The following is a 22,797-nucleotide window of genomic DNA, read 5'->3' on the forward strand; positions in this document are numbered from 1 at the left end:
GGAATTTCAATTAATATCTAATCCTTTGTATGTTCGTCTTTTTATTTCTTCCTGGGGCATAGCATCTTTTACGAGACAATATAAGTAACTCCTCATTTTCTCCTTCCCATAGCTAAATGTAAGTGCAGGATGGGCAGCATGATAGTCAGCCTTTGATGTAGCTTCACTGTTTACATCATAGATTATTTACAATCATGCATTGAATGAAGCACTGAATCAGGAATCTGGTATGTTAGATAATTTTGGAGAAGTTTCTTCTTTTTTGTTTAACCCATTTATAAAATCAGTGAGTAAATTAGATACTTTCTCTCAGACTTTTCTGTATCTGAGAGTCTAGGAATGAAACTGATTGAAAATGGAGGTAGATTAAGATAATATGCTACTTGAAGAAAGAAAATGAAGAGGATATCAAAAGATAGGAAGATCCCCCATGCTCAAGGATCACTATGCCTTAATATAGTAGAAACAGCCGTCCCATTAAAAGCAATCTAAAGATTTAATACAATCCCTATCAATGTTGAATTGCAATTTTCCACAGATCTTGAAAAAAAATTTTCAGCTTATATAGAAACCAAGATAGACAAAGCAATCCCACAATCCTGAATACTAAAAGAACCGCTGTAGGTGGCCCCATCGTTGATCCCAATTTGCAACAGAGCTATAGTAATATAACCAGCATGGTATTAGGACAAAAACAAACCCATTGCTCAATGGAATCAAATGGAGTCACAGACATAAGTTTACACACCTATGGACACTTGATTTTTTTAAATCAAGAAGCCAAATCATACACTGGAGAAAAGGGCAGTATTTTCACTAAATGGTTCTCACCCAACTGGATAGTTTTATGTAGAATAATCTCAGTAAGTCCATACTTATTACCCTGCACAAAACTCAACTCTAAATATCAAAGACATCAATGTTAAACTATATGTACTGATCCTGATAGATGAGAATGTGGGGCATAACCATGAACTCATTGGCACAGAAAAGGACTTTCTGAACAGAACACAGCATAGACATTAAGATCAATGACCAATAGTAAATAGGTCATCATGAAACTGAAAAGCTTCTGCATAGCAGAGGACACCATCATTTGGATAAAGCAGTAGCCTACAGAATGGGAAAAGATTTTTACCCACTGTGCATCCAATAAAAGACTAATATTCAAAATATATAAAGAACTCAAAAACTAGATATTAAGGAAACAAATAATATAATTTAAAAATAAAGTACAGATCTACACAGAGAGTTCTCAAAAGAGAAAACTCAAATGTCTGAGAAACACTTAAAGAAATGTTCAACATCCTTAGTCAGCATAGAAATGCAAATCAAAACTACATTGAGATTTACATCTGTCAGAATGGCTAATATCAATAAAACAAGTGACAGCTCATACTTGGGAAATTTGGGAGTGAAAGAAACTTATCTATTGTTGACGGCAGTGCAAACTTGTACAGCCACTATGGAAATCAGTATGGTGTTTCCTCAGGAAAATAGAAATCGGTCTACCTCAAGATCCAGCTATACCATGCTTGGGGGCACATACCTAAAACTGCTTCATCCTACCACTGAGACTTGTTCAACAATGTTCATTGCTGTTCTACTCATAATAGCCAGAAATTGGAAGAAACTTAGATGTCCATCAACAGATGAATGGATAAAGAAAATATGGTACATTTACACAATGGAGTATTATCCATTAAAATAAATAAAGTCAGCTGGCATGGTGATACACACCTGAAATCTCAGCACTTAGGGAGTCAGAGGCAGGCAGATTTCTGTGAATTCTAGACCAGACTGGCCTAGTAAGTGAGTCCAGGACAGACTACATGGATAAACCCTGTCTCAAAAAACCAAAATGATAATGATGATGATGGTGATAAAACCACGAAATTCACAGGTAAATGGATGGTGCTAGAAAAAAAATCGTTCTGACTGAGGTAACCCAGACATGGAAAGCCAAATATCATATGTATTTGCTTATAGGTATACATTAAATCTTAAATCAATGATAGGCAAGCTACAATCCATAGAACCACAGAGATTAGCTATAGAGTAAGAGACTGGGGTGGTTACAGGTATGTCTCCCTAGGAAAGAGAATAGATAGCTATGGGTGGATGGGAGGTCTTTGAACAGGAGGATCAAGAAGAGAGGGGCATGAGAGAGGGAATACATGGAAAGATAGCTAAAGTTAAGGAGCATTCAAAGGGTAGTATTGAAGCCTAATACAGTAGAAGCTTTCTAAATTCTATACATATATGAAGGCACGCTAAATGAAACCAACTAATAATGTTGGAGACAGAGGCCCAACTGGCCATCTTTTGTCACCAAATGAAGCTTCCAGTCCCAGGATTGGGTTACAGCTAATTGAGTTGTTGGCCAAAGGGGTCCTATGGGAAACCCCAAATAACCCAGGCTGTTTCTAAGACTATAGGTTGCACCCAAAAAATTGACAGAAAGTCTCCATTGATGAAAACACCTACACAACTTACTAAACTTGGAGAAGCCAAGCTGGTGCCTACATAGAGCCTTTATCCCTATGTACTAGCTAGCATCTTTGGTACAAGGAAGTTCTCTGCATGTTATCAAAGGGAAAACATAAACACCAATTCAGCCACATAACTTTTGATGTACAATGGTATCCTGCCTGCAAGCTAGGGCAATGGCGGCACAAAACATTTGCAAGTAACCAACCTATGTCTGGTTTGACTTAAGAGTCACTCTACAAGATGGAACCCACTGCTGCTCAGGTCATCAAGAGCCTGAGACTAGCTAGCCCAAGGACCAAATCTCTCCCTCCCTCCTTCTCTCTCTCTCTCTCTCTCTCTCTCTCTCTCTCTCTCTCTCTCTCTCTCCCTCCCTCCCTCCCTCCCTCCCTCCCTCCCTCCATCTGTCTATCTATTGTATAATAATTTCATATAGAATGAAATAAAAATATAAAAGGAGCAATAAAATGCTCCTAACAACATTCTGTTTTGCTCTACCATCATCACGCTGCTTTCTGTAGCAGACGGGAACAAATAGAGACCCCCAGCCAGCCATTATACAGAGGTGGAGAGACTGGAACACTGAGACCTAAACAGGACAGCCCTATAAAATCCCTTCCCTTAGAAATCAGGAAACCCCAAAGAAGAAAAGGCAGAAAGAATGTAAGAGCCCAAGGGGATGGAGGACACCAAGAATACAGGCTTGCTGTACTAACAAGATTTCCTTCCATGTAAGTTCAGAGGGTCTGAGGTAGTATGTACAGGGCCTGCACTGCTCTGCACCAGCTGGAGCTGAAAGAAGTGAACGCATGCCCCACCCTCACCCCTCATATCCCAACCCAGAAGCAGTCTCCTATTCATAGCCACTTGCAAACGAAAATTTCATTTCCTTTAAGGAAGTCTCCCTGAAGAAACAAACAACTCTTAAGGGTAGGTTACATGCCCAGCAATAGATGGCCATCAGAACATGAACTCAATTGCCAACTTTAGAGGTTCCTTGTCTCATAATGTCATGTTAGAAAGGTCTTTCCCTTTTTCTTTGTTGTTATTTTATTTTATTTTTATAATAAAATTATATAATAAAATAATAAATTATATAAAACTTATATACTATTTATAAATCACATATAATATAGAATAAACACACAAATCACACACACACACACACATGGGTCTCTGTTTCTTGCACCTTCTTTTCTGCTCTTTTCCATTTGTTTGTTTTGTCCAATTCTGATATGTATGTTTTATCTATATATTATATTGTACTATATTATATTATATTATATTATATTATATTATATTATATTATATTATAATTCCTTAAAAGCTTTTATTTTTTTAATGAGAGACAGAAACGGGGTGGGTCTGGTTGGAATATGAGCTGGGGAGAAACTGGGATGACTAAAGAAAGGGGAAAGTATAATCAGGTTATATTATTTGAGGAAAAAAGGAAAAATAAAAATTCATTTTGGAGAAAGATATTATGCTACAAATAAATCATAGCTTTCCATAACTTCAGAAATATTTGAACTTTGTGTTTTCTATCCCATAACCCTTCAGTTCAAAGTTTCAATAGAAATGTATTCCTTTATAAATGAAAACCATCTAGTGATCCAATGCACTAAGCTCTTAACAAGTATCGAAGGTAGAAAAAGGCAAAAATGTCCCACATAGAATGAAGGAAGAAAATAGACAATCTGTAGAAAAATAAAATCTATCCTGTGATATATCTCAGGTGATAGGGGAAAAGTATGGTAAAGTTCAATGTATATAGGGTGAGGGTAGGAAAGTGATCAGAGTTCATTCAGTGCAGGTATCCTTTAGAAACTAGTAGTTAGTCTAAGATTAAAGGAAGTGAAAAAGAACTCTACATCAGATTGAATTAACCAGTCTGTTCATCTGAACTCTTTTCTTGGTTGAATGGCTAAAATATAGCTCATAATATAATCTATTCTAAATAAAGTCAAAATGGCAAAAGAAAAATGAAATAAAATTAGTCACTCAGGTATTGGAAAGAACATTCTAGGAAGATGGGGCACAACTTCAACAGCCACAGTATCAGAGTCTAGAAAGAGCCTGAGCCTAGTGCCACAGGAAGATTAAACAAGAGAAGAACATATGGAGGCATCATTCTAGACTCTGAGTGGACACAGATTTGGGTTTTGAATGAGTCCAGGATTACAGCAAATCTTCTCTAACAGACTGGCAAGTTAGGAGATCATGGCAGTAACACAACATGGACTTATTGTAGCATTAGAAAAAAATCTGCTTAAGGAGTTCCAAGATGGCCGCACCTATCACACACTGTATCTGATCTACTGCATAGAGACCAGGGACTGGATTGGGCACCACAGACTGCAAGAACTGGAGAACACTAGGTGAGTGGGGTCCTGTACAGTGCAGACCACAGGCGGGCTTGGCCTTGAGCCAAACAACAGCCCACAGAGCACCTGAACCCACTCTCCAGACTTTGGAACGGAATCGACCTGCAGACTGCAGCCGGCCTCTATAGCCTAGGATACTGCGATAGTGGAACACCAGAGCTCCTGGCCTGGGAAAGTCTGAGGGAAACAAGTGAATCTGTCTTTGGATACCCCCACCTGCCCCACCCCAGTCCACGGGGAGCCCCGGAGGCCGCAGCAAAACCCAAGGTGCCCAGAAACAGTGTGTGCGGTCTGGGTGGGTCTGTCCGGAGCCTGGCAGCAGGCCTCAGTGGACCGAACCTGCAAAATTGGGCTGATAAAACCCGGCCCATGGCCCGGCAGGGACTCCCACACTTGTGGGAGGGGAGTCTAAGTTGTGGCTGTGGCTTGGTGGGACTGAGCTGCCAAGGGCATGCAATCTAGACCGGTCTGCTCTCTAGACTGCTCTGGGCAGGAACCTGTCTTTGGACCATGGCGGATAAGGCCTAGACTATTGGACAGATAAAGCCACAGTCCCTACATCCCAGCAGGGACTCCCCATGCTTTTGGGAGAAGCTGGACTGTCCTGGATATCTGGAGGGGAGTCTGAGTTGTGGCTGTGGCTTGGTGGGACTGAGCCCCCAAAGGTGCACAATCTAGACTGGTCTGCTCTCTAGACTGATATAGGAAGGAACCTGTCTGAGGACCAGGGCGGTCCGGGGCTGGACAATTGGGCAGATAAAGCCACAATCCTCACGGCCTGGCGGGGTCTCCTATAGGCTTGGGAGAGGCTGGACTGCCTTGAGGGGTCAGGACAGAAAAACAGCGGCCCCCAACACAGCTAGTCTGAATTCCCTCAGTAGCGTGAATAGAAGCAGGCAGAAGCCTACCTCTGCTGACCCAGTCAGGAATTAAGGTATAGAACAAAGTCTTCTGGACCAGAAATCAGGTCACCGGCCTGTTCCAGAGAAGAACTCCCTGATCCCCACAGGCAAGGGCATGTGACCTATAATCACTCACCAACTACCCACTCTCAATGACCAGTGAAGGACACCAGAAGCTACCCCCCAACATGAAAGATAGCAAGATGACTAAAGGACAGTGTAGGAATTCAAACAACAAAAACCAAAACAACTAAGCATCCCCAGATCCCAGCTATCCCAAAGAAAGTAACCCTGAGAACTCAAACACAATGGAACTACATGAAAATGACCTCAAATCCTTAGTAATGATGATGATAATGGAGGAAACGAATAAAATCCGTAATCAAATGCAGGAAGATGCAGCCAAACAGGTGGAAGACATAAAAGAAGACATAAGAGAGGCACTGGAGAAAATTCAGGAAAATACAAACAACCAGATGAAGGAAATCAATAATAAAGTTCAAGATCTGAAGATGAAAATGGAAACAGTGATAAAAACACAGACAGAAGAAAAACAGGAATGAGAGACCTTAGAGAAGAAAGTAAGCAACACAGAAGTAACCTTCTGTAACAGAATCTAAGAAATGGAGGAACGAATCTCAGGACTAGAAGATATAATTTTAGAACTCGAAGCAACCATCAAAGACAATACTAAGTCTGAGAAATTCCTGACACAAAATATCAAAGAAATCAAGGACACCATGAAAAGACTAAATTTGAGAATAATAGGCATTGAGGAAAGAGAAGAGAACCAACTCCGAGGCACAGAAAATATCTTCAACAAAACCATAGAAGAAAAATTCCCCAATTTAAAGAAGGAGATGCATATAAACATAGAAGAGGCCTGCAGAACACCAAATAGAATAAACAAGAAAAGAAAAAAATCTGCTAAAAGCAAAAGATTGGGTATCAAAGGAACCAGAGTGCCTTAATGCAAGTAAAATGAGGGCATTTTAATAATGAGGGTTGTGGGGGGGATTCTGTGGGCATACCTGTGCATGACTTGACTTTAAAAGCTTTGGAATTCCTATTTGCATCAGCCTCACCTAAAGGGAAGAGTCTCCTGGGTTATCTCTTCTCTACTACAAAGCAACCAAAATCCTGGATTATGTTGGAAATCCTATGATATCAATGTTGTGTTTTGAAGAGTTTCTGATCTTTTTTTTTTTTAACCATCAAAAATCTGTAGCCGATGCAACCTGTTGAACTATTTAGTGTTGTTCATATGTACAACATAGGTGTTTAGGGCAGACCACTTGGGACTGGATCTATTAGGGAACTCTTCCCTGGAGAAGGCTATGTTGAAATATATATATGAGAGGGGGGAGAGGGAGAGAGAGAGGGGTAACAATAATTAAGAAAGAGGTCATGTTCATAGGGTATCAAGTCTCTTCTTGGTAACCTGCTGTCCTTCCTCTGAGTGCCACCAGGTCTCCCCCTCCAGGGCACATGGTCAAAGGTGAGGCACCAGAGTATGTGAGAAAGTCACATCCCACTCTCCACTCTACTGTGGAGAGTGTTCTGTACATTGGCTAGATCTGGGTAGTGAACATATAGAGGGGGAGGTAATACCCCTCAGGAACAGTCATAGGGGAGGGGAGTAAGGGGAAAGTGGGAGGGAGGGAAGAATGGGAAGATACAAGGGATGGGATAACCATTGAGATGTAACAAGAATAAATTAATAAAGGAAAATAATAATTATTGAAAAAAAAAAGAAAGAGGTCATGAATTTGGGAGGGAGTTGTACAGACACAGAGGGGTTGTAGTGGCTAAAATGAGGGGTAAAAGTGAGGTAAATACAGTTCTCATGTATGAAATTCTTCTGGAAAATAAAGATTTAAGGAAGAAATTTACATGAAAAGTGAAAAAAACCTGTAGCAAAAATACAAGATTTAACAGAGTTCCCAAAGCAATGGTTTGTGGTTTAGCACACGTAATATTCTTTGCAGTGCCATCCTTTACTTCATCTTGCTCAGCATTTCCCTTTCATCCTGGTTGATCCTGTTCTCATAAGGCCTTCCATTTGAAGTTTGAACATAACACTTCTTTCACTTTCACTGTACCTTTTAGAGAACTTTATGGGTTGTTCTGGGTCTGGGTGTATATATTTCTCAAATTCCTCCTAGATAATAAGTGCATCTAGGTGTGTGTCCTTTAGCAAACACTTATATGGCTTTTATTTTCAGTGTGCTATTGAAGCAACAAAAGATTGGAACTAGATGATGACAAGGACCCTTCCAGTTCTAACCAACCCCTTGGGTACTTATAAGAATTTCAAGTGTCTTGGAGAAAACCTCAATTCTTAAGCCAGCCTTCAATATTCCACCAATCTGACATTTTTAAAGGCATAAAGGGTTACTTCACAATTCACAGAAGCAGAGACAAGAAAAATCTATTTTACAGAGAAACCTACTCTTCATGTTGGATACTGAAAAGTTTCCATGAGGCTTTAATAAAGAAAATTGCCTTCCTTCTTTCCACTTACATTATTATTTCCAAGATACTGCCTCTTATGAGTAATGTCAAGCGGAAATTATTTTATGTCTACCCAGCAGCCTTTGGGATGTAGAGAATAAGACCAAAACAAATAGATTATAAAGGCTAGATGCAATGGTAGTGATTTCTGATTAGGAACAGAACTGATTTATAATAACTTTCTTATCTGTTTTTCTATCCATTTCTTGCCCACCCCACCTGAGCAAAGGAGAAAATGCTGTTGTATTTGTGGGCAGAATTTGTCATTAGCCAGACTATGCTGTGTTATTTTCTTTGGTTCCTAGACTAATGTTATTAGAATCCCCTCACGTTTTTTATGAAAAAAAAAAGACCACTACTGTATCCAGGCTAATGTTTACAACTACTTCTTTGTATAAAAGAAGACTTATCAAAGAGGTAGGTATTCTTTTTCTCCTCCCATATCACTAATCCCTGTGAGGGCAATAATTACCGCCAATGTTGATCTTATTCTTCCATATTGTCTTCATGTTTTACCACAATTACTTTATACATAGGAAATGTTTATCCAAAGTTAACCACAACAGGTAATTAAGGCATGTATCACATGACTAATACATTCCTTATCAGCTGAGGAGTCATTTACCCTCCAATGTATAGAAGGTAACTAATGTAGGAAGAACTCAAGACTTGCTCCTGTCTTTGTGTGTCTCTGAGAAAATCACACAAACTCTTTGGATTCTTCTCTCTGAAACAGATAATAAAGATGTTCACAATACACTTTTTACTGGACCACCATGAAAGGGACAGGGAGGCCAAATAGAGGGAACATGCCCCTTTGTTCCAGGAAACCAGAATTCCTATGATAGAAGTGTTAGGAGCAGACCTGGGTAGAGTTACTACTCAATGTAAATGTGTTTTAGAAATTGTAAAATTCTGTGAATAACTCTAGTTATTAGCAATGATTGTCACAATGATAGTAATTATACATTGAGCCTCTCATTCCTTTCTAGATGTAGGAATATCTACACTTTTACTTTAAATATGAATGGTTCCTGGCATATCATTGGTTCCAACCAAATTGGAACAGTATTAGTCAACAATATCCTGGCAATTACCATCTGCTTAGATTTTGCTAGTTAGCACTGTTATAGTAGCACTGGGATTAAAAAGGGTAATAAATGGAGACTCTCTATACTGGATTCCTTACATGCCTTTGTCTATTGCCTTGATATGAAGCAAGACAAATTCCTCTGTGTGATCTGTTGATATTCTATTAAGCAGGAATTATGATCCAAAAGAAAATTTGGATCCTATAAAGCCAAAAGCAAAAGTGCCTGTGTAAAAGAGGAAGCTATTGGGAGAATGAAGAAAATTCTAATTGATGACCAGCTTCTCAGCTTATTAAAATACCATGAGTATAACATAAGCTGTCTTACATATACACAAGAGTTACAAAGACTAGATAGAAATAACCTATTCATGCCAGGTCCTAATCAACTCTAAACGTTTACTGTGTAGGCATTATTTATGTGCGCATGTGCATACACACACACACACACACACACACACACACACACACACACACACCGGAGAATAAAGTTGCGGGCAATAGCAGCTCAGCCTGAAAAGACTGGCAAGAATTCATGAGGAAACATTGAAATGGATTATTTTGAGAGACTGATGCAAGGAAATTAATATATAAATATGACAAATAGTACCCTATTAATATTTTTATTGGAAAATTTAAGCATACCCTTCATATTTATGCTTCTGTTGAATGTTCTTCAGATTTGACTTTTGAGGTTTCTGATTTCATTAATCATTTTTGTATTTTTTGTAGTGGTGTGCATGTACATCTGTGTGTGTGTGTGTGTGTGTGTGTGTGTGTGTGTGTGTGTGTGCATGTGTATACTTGTGTGTTCTTCTCCAGCAATGGCTTAATTTTTCCCTTGGTCTGTTATCTTAGCAAATATGCTCTTTCTATACGTCTCTCGCCTGTGATGCCTCTTTAAATTGGTTAACTCACATAATAGCCTGCTGAGAAGAATTCTTTCTGAGATAATGAAGCTGTGATCAGGATTGAATGAGTCAGGCAGGACCTGCTGTTTCTCTGCTTATTGAAGGGTAGCTAAGGAAGTACCAAATATATTTTTTTATAAAGGTGGTAAGGTGGGATTCACATCAGCTGCAACTAAAAATAAGCAATATAGGCTGCTGCTTTGAGAAACCCCCTAGTTCACTTAGCCCACCCTTTGTTAGCATACAGACTCTACTCTCAGTGAAAATAAACAAGTAAAACCCCTTGGTATTCTTAGGAGTACTCTGGTGCTGTTGAGTGGGAAAAGAATTTCATGTTTAATGACATTTATCTTGGCTTTCTATCATTTTCTGTTCTCTTTTCTTTTAGGTTAACAATACATGCTGAATGTCCTATGCATTTAGAAGATTTCCCTATGGATGTTCATGCCTGCCCGCTGAAGTTTGGAAGCTGTATGTATTTTCCGAGTTCTGTTTGCCTGATCTGCTTCCAGAAGAATTGTAACATATTCCTGGGAAGTTCTTAATACTAATTTTAATCTTCCTGGTACAGAGTGTATCAGGAGAGTGGGGCCAAGTAGTACTAACTAATCAAGAGTAGTAGACTTGGCTTTTAAAAGTTTGTTTTCCTAAGAAACAAATCTTATTATACTATGTCAGGGTAATTTCTGTAATTGGATAGAAACATCAACATTTGCTGTTTTTCAGAAGACAGAGAGAAGACTGATGTTAGCCTCCTAAAGACAAGAGACTATGTCATTTTAAAAAAATGTTCATTCTTCCTTCATCTCCACTTACTATTATCCAGTTCCCAAAGGAGATGGGACAACTGTTGAGATTTGTTCATGTTTCAGAGTACTGCCTTTCCCATTTGTTGTAACTCTTACAGAGAAGACAGTAGAAACTGAGTCTATTTTCACATGAATTACAGATATCAAAATTGAATATACTCGAGCAGTTTTGAACATAAGAATATTTGAGTAAGTTATATATCAAGATTTGTGTTGATCACATCTGAATGATATTGAAATAGAAACTACATTAGAAAAGTTTTAAATAATTATTTATGACATATTTTATCAATCATTAGTTTATCAAATATTTATACACTGTCTCTTGTGTGACACCCTCTATTCTATAACTGAGGAGAATGTAATAATAAAATATGAAATATTGAATAAAATAAGGCAAAATTAGCCATAAAGTAAGGAAAACCACAAAAAAACATTGACTACATAGTAATCCATAGGTGTATAGGAGATGGGATGAAATTTCAAACACACACACACACACACACACACACACACACACACACAATGGTTAATTTAGGGTAGCTAACATAGCTATCATTTCTATTATTTATCATTTTTTGGTTGTAAGAGCATTCAAGATCTTCTATTTGGCACTTTGAAATGTACAGTAAAGTCTCTGTGCTGTACTGTAGAACAATACAATATTCCTCCTAATTTTGACAGCTCTTAGGTACACTTTCCTTAATTTTACTTACCTGTAAATTTTTTTCTAATAAGGTAATCCTGACCAGTCTGTGTTCAATTTCATTGACAGCACACATACTTTCCTTGTAGGCACAACTCATTCTCTTATTTTTAATTATAGATAAATTAAAATATTTCAAAAATTACATAAGATTAGATATTTTTATTATGCAATAGGGCAAATGATGAAGACACATGAAGAAACATCTCAGGAGAAAGGTTTACATAAGAAAAGTATTGTGTTTGGCTTGCTCAATAAACACCTGAACAGCCATGTGGCTGCCCAGTGGGCATAAGAATGAACTCACTAGGTATAAGTGAGACTATGAACTCAGCTAGAGCCTCCAGAGTCTTCTAAAAATTGAGGGGCCTTGGATTACATTCTGTGGTTAAACAGGGAAAGAGTGGAATGTTTTGAATTAGAGATTAACATGGCCTGAGTTATTTTGGAAGAATGTTATTAAGGGGTTTTAAAAGCATGTGAATAGAGAACAAAATAATTATGGAGTCCAACTGATTTTATATTGCAATACTTAAGGTGAGATATGGTGATGGGGTTTATTGAAATTCTCCAGCTGATGATGGCTCAACTTACCTGTTTTAGTATTAAAGGTGGCTATGTTGGAGAAATATTTACAGCAAGATCTCCTGAAGAATTAATTGTATAGTAGAGGGAAAACTTAAGGGTAGTTAAGATACAGTCATCCTAATGAATTTGCTGTCAAGTGAGAAATCTAAGAGGGGGATATTCTGAACTGCCCTTCAGAAATGGTCTCTATTAGAACCTTACTACAGGTAAGAGCAGGCCTCCCAGGGATATCAACCAAACAGCATATCATATTGCAATAAATCTAGATACTTCCCCTCATATTAAGGATGGATGAGGCAACCCAAAAGGAGGACAAGGGTCCCAAAAGCAGACAAAAGAGCTGCAGACACCCCTACTCCTACTTTTAGGAATCCCACAAGAAGTCCAAAGTACATAACTGTAATATACATGCAAAGGGTCTAAGGCAGATACATGCAAAGTCCCTGATTGTCATTTCTGTCTCTTTGAGTCACTTTGAGGCCAAATTTGTTGATTCTGTGTGTTTTCTTGTGGTGTCCTTGGACCCTCTGGATCCTACAATCCTTCCTCCCCTTCTGAAGGATTCTTCTAGTGGGTAGATGCCTCATTGTGGGTGGGGACATCCCTGGGCTGGTGGTCCTGGGTTCTATAAGAAAGTGGGGTGAGCAAGCTATGTTGTACAAGCCAGTAAGCAGCACCCCTCCATGGCCTCTGCATCAACTCCTGCCTCCAGGTCCCTGCCCTGTTTGAGTTCCTCTCCTGACTTCCTTCAGTGATGAACAGCTATGTGGACATGTAAGGCAAATAGACCCTTTCCTTCCAAGTTGTTTTTGGTCCTGATGTTTCATTACAGCAATAGGAACCCCAACTAAAAAAAGTTGGTGCCCACAAAGTGGGGTATTACTGTGACAGACCTGAACATGTTTTGGGGAGGATTGTGAATGGACTTTGAGACTTTGTGCTCAAAAATCCATTGAGTGGTGAGAGTTCAGTTGGACATTCTGTAGGAGACTCGAGGATGAAGGTAGGACTGGGAGGAAGGAGGGAGGGGGCTGAGTTCAGGCTATAAAGTGATTAAATAAATAAATTTTAAAAAGAGTGTGGGGAGCAGTGCAGAAGATGGAGGCCTGGCTTGTGAATTCTCAGAGAGAAATTTAAAGATTCTATCAGGGCTTTTTGCTATTTGCAAACTAAGATTCTGTGGTTCTAGTCAGCTGGGCCTAGAGTCATCCATAATTAGCAAGAGACCAGCACCATTGAAGGGAAACCTTTTCAATGCTGCCTGGCTGGAGCTGGAAAATAATAGTGCTGATTAAGAAGAGACCAGCAGTACTGAGATGAAGCCTTCTGAGGACTGTTTCCTGAAAGTCAGCACACAGGAGCTGTGCTTCAAAGGTAGCCAAGACTGTACCTCAAGGTGGCAGCCAAACATGGTAGTGGAAGAGACACCCACGTGGTACTGCTTTTCGAGGCCTGAAGGGGTCAGGGAGAGCTGCTGAGGTTTGGCACTGTGAGAGGCCAGGAGTGACCACTGGTGAAGATACTACCTCAGTGGAATTGAAGGCTCAGGACTGAAGGGGTCATGCAGAGAAGCTGAGGCTTGGCACCATGAAAAGATCATATGAGAGGTTATTTGTGAATGTGCAGCCTAGCTGCAGCAGAAGATCCTAGCATTTTGGAGATGTCATCACCAAGGAAACACTAGCAGCAATAATGGAGTGGAACCTAGCCAAGCTTAGAGGACAAGTTGTGTGTTCTGCAGAAGGCGGAGCTGAAGAAGAGACCCACACCTCTTGGAGGAGCACTGAAGATCAAGAGTGAATCCAGATATTGAACACTCTGAAGTTTGATTTTGCTTTGATTTGACTATGACTGTGCCCTGGTTCTTTCCTCTTTAAGTAAAAAAAAAATATTTAATTATTTTTTATTTTACTGGGGCCCATAGTTGAAAGATTGCATTTTAAAAGATAGCTATTTTTAAAATAATTTTAATTTATTGTAATGTATTCAGATTACATCCAGATTGTTATCCCCTCCCTTGTATCTTCCTGTTCCCACCCCTGCTCCCTCTTCCTCCCTGTTCCCCTCCTCAGGACCTCTGGCAGAAGGGGACCTCCTCCCCCACCATATGACCACAGCCTATCAGGTCTCATCCAGATAGCCTGCTTCCCCTTCCTCTGTGTGTCCACTGGGCCTCCTCACCAAAGGGAAGTGATGAAATTGGGGACACCAGAGTTCATGTCAGAGACAGTGCCCACTCCCCCTGACAACTGTGGAGAACGAGCTGTCCATTGACGATATCTGACCAGGGGGTCGGGGTTCATTTCATACATTGTCCTTGTTTGGTGCAACAGTTTCTGCAGCACCCCCTAGGCCCTGATCTGCTGGCCTTGATGTCCTTGGTGGTCTCTGTGGGGCTGCAGGCACTAAAGTTTTAGTATGTTTTAATTTGTAAAGATTGTAGGACTTTTAAAGTTTTTTTTTAAAAAAAACCTGATTTTAATGTAAGCTCCTGGGGATGAATAAGAAAGGAAGAGTTGTTCTTTAATAGTGATGTGTTTGTGTGTCATGTTGACAAGGGATAAGCTGTGCTGGCTTGTCTTATGTCAACTTGGCAAAAGTTAGAGTCATCTGAAAGGAAGGAACCTCTGTTAAGAAAATACCGCCATAAGATCCTGCTGTAGAGTATTTTCTTAATTAGTAACTGATGGAGGAAGGCCCAGTGCATTGTGGGTGGGGCCATCCCTGGGCTGGTGGTCCTGGGTTCCATAAGAAAACAGGCTGAGCAAGCCATGGGGAGCAAACCTTAAGTAAGCAGCACCCCTCCCTCTATGGCCTCTGCCTCAGCTCCTGCCTCCAGGTTCCTGCCCTGTTTCAGTTCCTGTCCTGACCTTCCTTTGATGATTAATAGCAATGTGGAAATATAAGTCACACACACCCTTTCCTGCCCAACTTGCTTTTTAGCCTTGTTTTGTTGCAGCAAGAGCAACCCTAAGTAAAACAGATTGTAACTACTTAGTCTTAAATATTCCTGAAAATTTCAACAATTTGACTCAGTATATCAGCTTCTTCCCTTGTCCTTCTGATTTTACACCAATAGTTTCTTCAAATTAACAATATATGTGTATCTATATCACCAAGATTTAATTCTGATAGGAAAGTCCACATTTCAAACTTTGTTCCTTTCTAAGTGCTCTGAGAGAGGCTTAGCAAATAAAGAGGAAAGAAGCTCAAGGCTAGAGGAACTGAGCACATTGAAAAGGACTGGGTGACTTACTCTCAAATCATTATGTGTTCAGTGACTGCAGCTTCAAGTGTCACTGGTGACAAAAATTATTGTTGAACATTTCTTCTGACAGCCTTGGCTTTCAGGACTCCTGCATTAAAGCAATAAGAGGACTTTCTGAAGGTGTCAAGAGTGTGGTGCTTTGGCAACAATAGGAGACACAGCCTTACCAAACCTCTCCCCGGAGCTCTGGTTCCTCCAGTCGTTTTTCCCTCCTTCCACAAAGGTCCTGAGCCTTAGGTGCAGAGGTTGTTTTGCAGATGTCCTGAGTCTGTCATCCAATGGGAGTGGGCTCCACAACTCTGCATGTTGAATGAGTGTGGATCTCATTGATTTGGCTAGACAAAGTAGTCATCGAGTTCCAGGTATCCTCCTGTTTCTACTCTATTGGCATTGGAACTATAGGGCATGTGTCCAGCTTCTATATGGTTGGTGAGGGAATCTGAACTCAAAGCTTGGCGCTTATGCAGCAAGTACTTTACCAGTTGAGCCATCATCCCTATTCCCATCTTATAAAATATCCTGTACACACATACTACAACGCATATATAAAACTATCATAGAATTGTACATATTTGGTCATGGTACCAATGAGAATTTTGATGTCAATGAGTTCTTGGCATCTTATTCTTTATAAGTAAATCATAGAATGGCTGTTTATTTGAAAACAAGTCCTAAAAGACAATGTATACAGATTATAACTAATGTAGATGTGTACTAATGGTATTCATGCCAGATTTGCTTATTGTTAGTATATTCAGTATTGCAAATTTTTCAGACACCCAGACTTCACATTGGTTTACTAGAAAATCCACCAGAAATTATTTGCTTTATGGTATATTATGTAACCAGAGCATATTAAAGACATAGTAGCCAACATCATAAGGTGGGGACACTTTACATCATTGATTTTAACAACAGCTTAAAACTTGGAGGGAAGAGGCAAAATGTATGGTGATTAGCTTCCCTTTCAGAGCTTAGGTGCCTGAGTGAGGGTAAGGTGTTCACTCTTAAATATGAAATCAAATTGTAGAAAGATTTGCCTTTCACTGGAATGGAACTAACTCCTTTATTTAAGATATTGACACCAGGCACAGTGGCACACACTTTTAATCTCAGCACATAGGAAAATAGAGGCAGGTGGATCTCTGTGAGTTCGAGGCCAGCCTTATTTATAAAACAAGTCCAGGATAGCCAAGGCTACACAGAGAAATCCTGTCTTGAAAACTCCACAAAAAAATCAAACAAACAAACAAACAAACAAAAAACCCAAAGATATTGCCAACTATATATCTCTATGCCATCTCACTCTTTTGTTAATCTGTACAAAATTCTGTATTTGACAGTTTTGCTTCAAATCATTGACGACTTGTTATAAGAAAAAACATGAGATTTCTACTTTACATATTAAAGTGGTAATAAATAAGTTATAAAATTATGAATGATTGCTACTTCATTTCAGATTTTTATTTTTAACTTAAAATTTCATTTGTTTGAATTTTATCTTAATCTCATATGCTCACCTCATTATTAACTAAAGAAAATTTTATTATATTTCTGACAGTTTAGTTTTTGTTTTGTTTTGCAATATTTATTGTTTCTTTTCTACATATACATTTATATTATTACACATATATACAATAAACTACATACAGCAAGAAGAAGCACAAAACAATCAGGAATTATAAAAATGTTACATTCATAGTGTTTTGACTAATTATATTTGGTAACCTTGAGGAAAACATTTTTTCTTTGTTGGTGAGTCTAAAATTCTGAATGTAAATCAATGTCTATCATATCTCATCTCTATCAACTTAAAACACCTATCTAGACCTAAAAACATCTTGACCCCTAAACAACTAAGCTTCATTGTAAAACTAAGCTACCTGGTCTTCAACCCCATCAGAGACCTGAGAAGGAATAAACTTGATTACCTGAGTACACTGGAAGTACAGGTTAGTAGTTTTCCAAATGAGAAGATGACAGAGACAGTTTGCTACCTGAACACTCACCCAGCCTGATTCACTCACTTCAGGTATTTTTCCAGTTCTTGTCTCATTTGAGTTTGACATTTGTGAATGAGGTGATATTTTAGTTATTATTCCTAATCTTCAGACATTCTTTTCTCCAAGGAAAGGAAAGGTGTCAATCTAGAACATTGTCAGTCATTAAAGGCACAAAATATTGTGGCTTCATTTCATGTATGTTATACATTGTATAATAACTATTTAGTAAGTGGTTATTATAGGAGTGGAAGGATCAACAGAAAGGTGTACTTAAGTGAAAGACAAGAATATGTATCTAGAAATTTCTGTGGGTGGAAGCTGTACTAAATAAAACATTAGTAAATCACATACATGTTTAGCAAGATAGAAAATACATTTCCTCTCCATTAAACTTCTTTTTACACCTCCTCCCCTGCCATAGATGCCTATACCAAAGCTGAAGTGATTTATTCTTGGACTCTTGGAAAGAACAAATCTGTGGAAGTAGCACAGGATGGCTCTCGCCTGAATCAGTATGACTTGCTTGGCCATGTTGTTGGGACAGAGATAATCCGGTCTAGCACAGGTATTGTCTTATTTACTTGTTAAACTTGTATGTAATCTGTACCATATTCCAACATTGTACTTATTATTTAATGTTCACATCAGTTTTCAAATCTACTACAGTGATGAAACTGAAGCATACAAAAATTCAATAATTTATCCCGTGTTGTTATTCAGGGTCAGAGTCAAGCAGTGGACCCAGGCTATGACTTCATGATGTTACAGCATGCTATCTTGTCTGTCCTTTATCTCAGGACCCAGGGGAGAAGATAACATAGTAGAAATGCATTTGCCCAAGACTGTGGAGTTCCCATACTCAGAAGTACATTCTTCACCCGTTCACTGTGTTCCCTGTCCCAGTCCCTCTCTGCACCCGTTCATTGCGTTCCCTGTCCCAGTCCCCCTCTGCACCACCTCCTGGGCATCAAACTTGAAGATCAATCCTACTGGCTGTCTAAGCAATTCAAGATCTCATTTCACACTTCAATCACTGTTTCAGCTTTATTACATGTAAAATACATGTTCATAATAGGAACATTAAAAATACGCAGAGAACTCAATATAGGAAATTCAGATACAGCCAACTTGCTCAAATGAAGGATGTAAATCTGTCTTAACTATGTGTTAAACATGTGTAGAAGTTTTTTTATTGTCATTCTCCATACAATATAGTGTGAGTTATTTGTCTTGTATTCGATGTTTTCATTTTAAAGACTAGTAGAACTGAACATCGTAGGTTTTATACATATATCACACACTTTTATGCAAGGCACTCAAGAATTCAGAGATTTTGTGTTAGTAGGGGTTTCTGAAACCAGACCACTCAAGATACAGAGTTACAGTTTAATTCTTTAATTGCATGTCCTAGAAAAATTTCAGTAAGGGGCTGGAAAGATGCCTCAGTATGTAAGAACACTGGCTGCTCTTATAGAGGACCTAGGTTCAATTGCCAACACATATATGGTGCCTCACACCACCTGTAACTCCAGTTGCAGGGGATCTGACACCCACTTCTGACTTACATGGGCATCCACAATCATGTGAACACACACACACACACACACACACACACACACACACACACACACACACACACACATGGGATGGGATGGTGGAGGTGGGATGAGGGGGAAATAGACAGATAAACACACAGAAATAAAATTTTTAAAATCTTAGGGAATTTTTCTTAAAAGATTTTAGTTGATTTATTGATTTTGTGTATGTTGATATATCAGAGAATTCCCTTTGCATGATTCAGTAACTCAAAAATGTAATTGAATAGCATTTTGGAACACTGAAATGTAAAGAACCTTTACCAGTTATTCTATTTTATGTTTTTATCTACTATTAATGTTATATTTTTATTTTTTATTATATTTTTCCATGTATATTTATATTATGACACATAAATAAAATAAACTATATACAGCAAGAAGAGCCATGAAACAATAAGGAATTTTATAAATATTACATTCATAATGTTTTGGCTATTTGTATTAGAAATCTTGAAGAAAACATCTTTCCTATCTTGATGAGTCTAAAATTCCGAATGTAAATCAATATCTATCATATCTCACCTCTATCAACTTAAAACATCTATTTAGACCTAAAAACACCTACTCCCCCTATAGTAGGACCCACAAGGAGACTGCGTGGCCTATCTGCTACATCTGAGCAGAGGATCTAGGTCCACATCATACATGGACCTTGGTTGGCGCATCAGTCTTTGTATTGTAATGTGGTTATCTTGTATTATGTGGCTGATATTCACTTATGAGTGAGTACATACAATGTGTGTCTTGTCTAGGTCTGGGTTACCTCACTCAGGATGATAATTTCTAGTTCTATCCATTTGTCTGCAAATTTCAAGATTTCCTTGTTTTTGATAGCTTAATAGTATTCCATTGTGTAAATGTATTACAGTTTCTTTGTCCATTCTTCGGTTGAGGGGCATCTAGGTTGTTTCCAGATTCTAGCTATTATGAACAGGGCTGCAAACATAGCTGAGCAAATGTCCTTGTTGTTTGGTGGAGCATCTTTAATGTATATGCCCAAGAGTTGTATACTGGGTCTTGAGGTAAAATTAATCCCAATTTCCTGAGATAGCACCAGATTGATTTCCAAAGTGGTGGTACAAGTTTGCATCCCCACCAGCAATGGAGGAGTGTTCCCCTTTCTCCACAATCTCACCAGCATTTGCTGTCATTTTGCATTTTTTGATCTTTGCCATTCTGATGGGTATAAGATGGAATCTCAGAGTCATTTTGATCTGCATTTTCCTGATGACTAGGGATGTTGACCATTTCTTTAAGTCTTTCTCTGCCATTTGATATTCCTCTGTTGAGAATTATCTATTTAGCTCTGTATCCCATTTTTAATTGGGTTATTTGGTTTGGTAGTGTTTAATTTCTTGAGTTCTTTATATATTTTGGATATTATAATTTTTTATAAAGTTTTCAATCATTAGATGTATAGGAGCCAAGCATAATGCACATATAATTCAGTAGCAATATACTAACAATTATATGAAAGGTATTAATACTTGTTTTGGTTACTTTAAATAAAAGCAAAATAATAAAATCCCCTCTTTCAAGGCCAGAGAATTCTGGACAATTATTTGTGTTTTCTGTGGAAAATGTAGCATTTCATTGCTGAAACTCAGCAAAGTAATAGTTTCATTTGCAATGGCATTGTGCAGGGCTCATAGCCTATTTAACCAATTATCTACCATTATGTCCTGTGTTTAATTCTATAAACAATATTGTGTATACCCTCCTTTTCCAGACAGCATTCTGCTACAGTGTAATTATGTGTCTATGATCCAGACAGAACATTTTTGAAAATAATACATGTTGACAAACTGCTGCTCTGGAAGTTTAACCAATTCCTTTTTTCCACTGTCTCTGTATGAGCACCCATATTTTTCTTCCTACTTAGCGATACTGGAATTCTGAATTCAATTAATTTCCTTCAAAAATTGCCAAAGTGTTAAATGTTAGATTGTGTCCTTATTTGGGAATAATGTCATTATAAATGTAGTTACTGAAGATGATTATTGCACTAACGTAATGTAATTGTTCTGATGAAAAGAGGAACTTTGGACAGAGTGAAGAAGAGTAAGCATAAGAGACTATATGAGCACAAAGGCTCTGAACAGGTGGATCTTTTAATAAGTAAAGAACTGTCGACATTTGCCCACAAACAAGTTGAAACTAGTAAGAGTAAAGAGTTCCTTTCAGGTTTTAACCAGAACCTGGCCCTGCTGAAACCTTCAATATAGACCGCTGGTGATACAACTGTCTTGTTTAAACTTTTCTAATACCTGCTTTTCATTAGGGAAGCCTCAGCAAACTAACACAGCAGGAAATTCTCATTTTATTTTTCTTACCAATGAAGAAATTAACAAATACATGGTGATGAAATTAATAATAATTAATTGCTGAGCATGTAATATGTGCTAGTCACTGTACTAATTATTAACTCATTTTAACCCTGAACAACACTGAGGTAAGCATTATTGTTTATGCAGGTCTATGGGTAAAGGAATCATGAGACTAATACAGTGCCTTAAGCACATATATTTTAGTTCCCTCAGAATTTTTAGTATGCATATTCTGCTATGTCTTTTTGCTTTTAGAGATACAGCATGGATTCTTATGTGTCAAACATAGTGCACTTCGTTCCCCCACTACCATCTGATCCCTTACCAAATCCAATAAAAGCCTTGATGGCTGTGTAGAAGAGCCACTTTTGCTTCATGGGCTTTCCTTCCTTTTGTCTTTGTCTCCTTGTCTTCTTTGTTTCTAGAAGATTAAAAGGTATATTTGGTTGTTTTGGATAGTGAGAATGCACCCTAAATATGGTACATCCTAATCCCAGAACCCGTGAGCATGTTAGGTTATGGAAGGAATGGTTATGATGGTAAAATTAAGGTTTCTTATCTGGTATTTAAATAAGGATGTAATCCTGGATTATGCGGGTAGTACCAACATAATTACAAAGGTTTCTCATAAAAGGCAGGTAGGAAAACCATAGGAAAGTAAAGCACGGTAACAATTTGAAAAGCTATGCTGGCCTCCTCCCTAGAATCACCAGAAAGACTGAAAATTTAGCCAATTCGGTATATGGGTATCAAAATATTATGTTTCCTCATAAATATGGACACATTTTTACCTGAAATGTGAGAGCATAAATTTGTTGAATGGCTAGTAAGAAACAAATATAGCTCTCTGATCATAATTAAGATTTTAAAAATTAATTTTAGAAGTTGAAGTAGAGCAAGATATATAGACACAGGAAATATTAAACAGTGCCTTTTGTTGGGCAACATTTATTATATTACTATGATAATTTGCCAAATGGGAGGAAATTGAGTCAGTACTGAAATTAGAAATGGGTGTTAATAACTAGTCCACAACTAGTTTTTATTTCAGACTAGTTATTTTAATAATTACCATTTATTATATTAATGTCTCTACTGGGCACCATCCATTGCAGTTTAGTTATTTCTCTGTAGAAAGAGCCCACAAAAGCTTTGGGGCAAAGGCGTTATTGCTTGCTTCTTTGAACAGAGAAAATAAATATCTCAG

General features: G+C 38.2%; 1 protein-coding gene across 1 annotated transcript in view; it reads left to right on the forward strand.

The window, feature by feature from the left end:
• The window catches only part of GABRA3 (gamma-aminobutyric acid type A receptor subunit alpha3), a 173,957-nt gene that overhangs the window by 128,702 nt on the left and 22,458 nt on the right, over positions 1–22,797 (forward strand). Inside the window, exons 6-7 of the mRNA XM_084788916.1 lie at positions 10,680–10,762; positions 18,087–18,230. Of these exons, the coding sequence (XP_084645042.1) occupies positions 10,680–10,762; positions 18,087–18,230 (227 nt within the window). The remainder of the gene's footprint in view (positions 1–10,679; positions 10,763–18,086; positions 18,231–22,797) is intronic.

This window comes from Acomys minous (assembly GCF_964271855.1).
Source record: "Acomys minous genome assembly, chromosome: 7".
In the NCBI taxonomy this organism is placed as follows: domain Eukaryota; kingdom Metazoa; phylum Chordata; class Mammalia; order Rodentia; family Muridae; genus Acomys; species Acomys minous.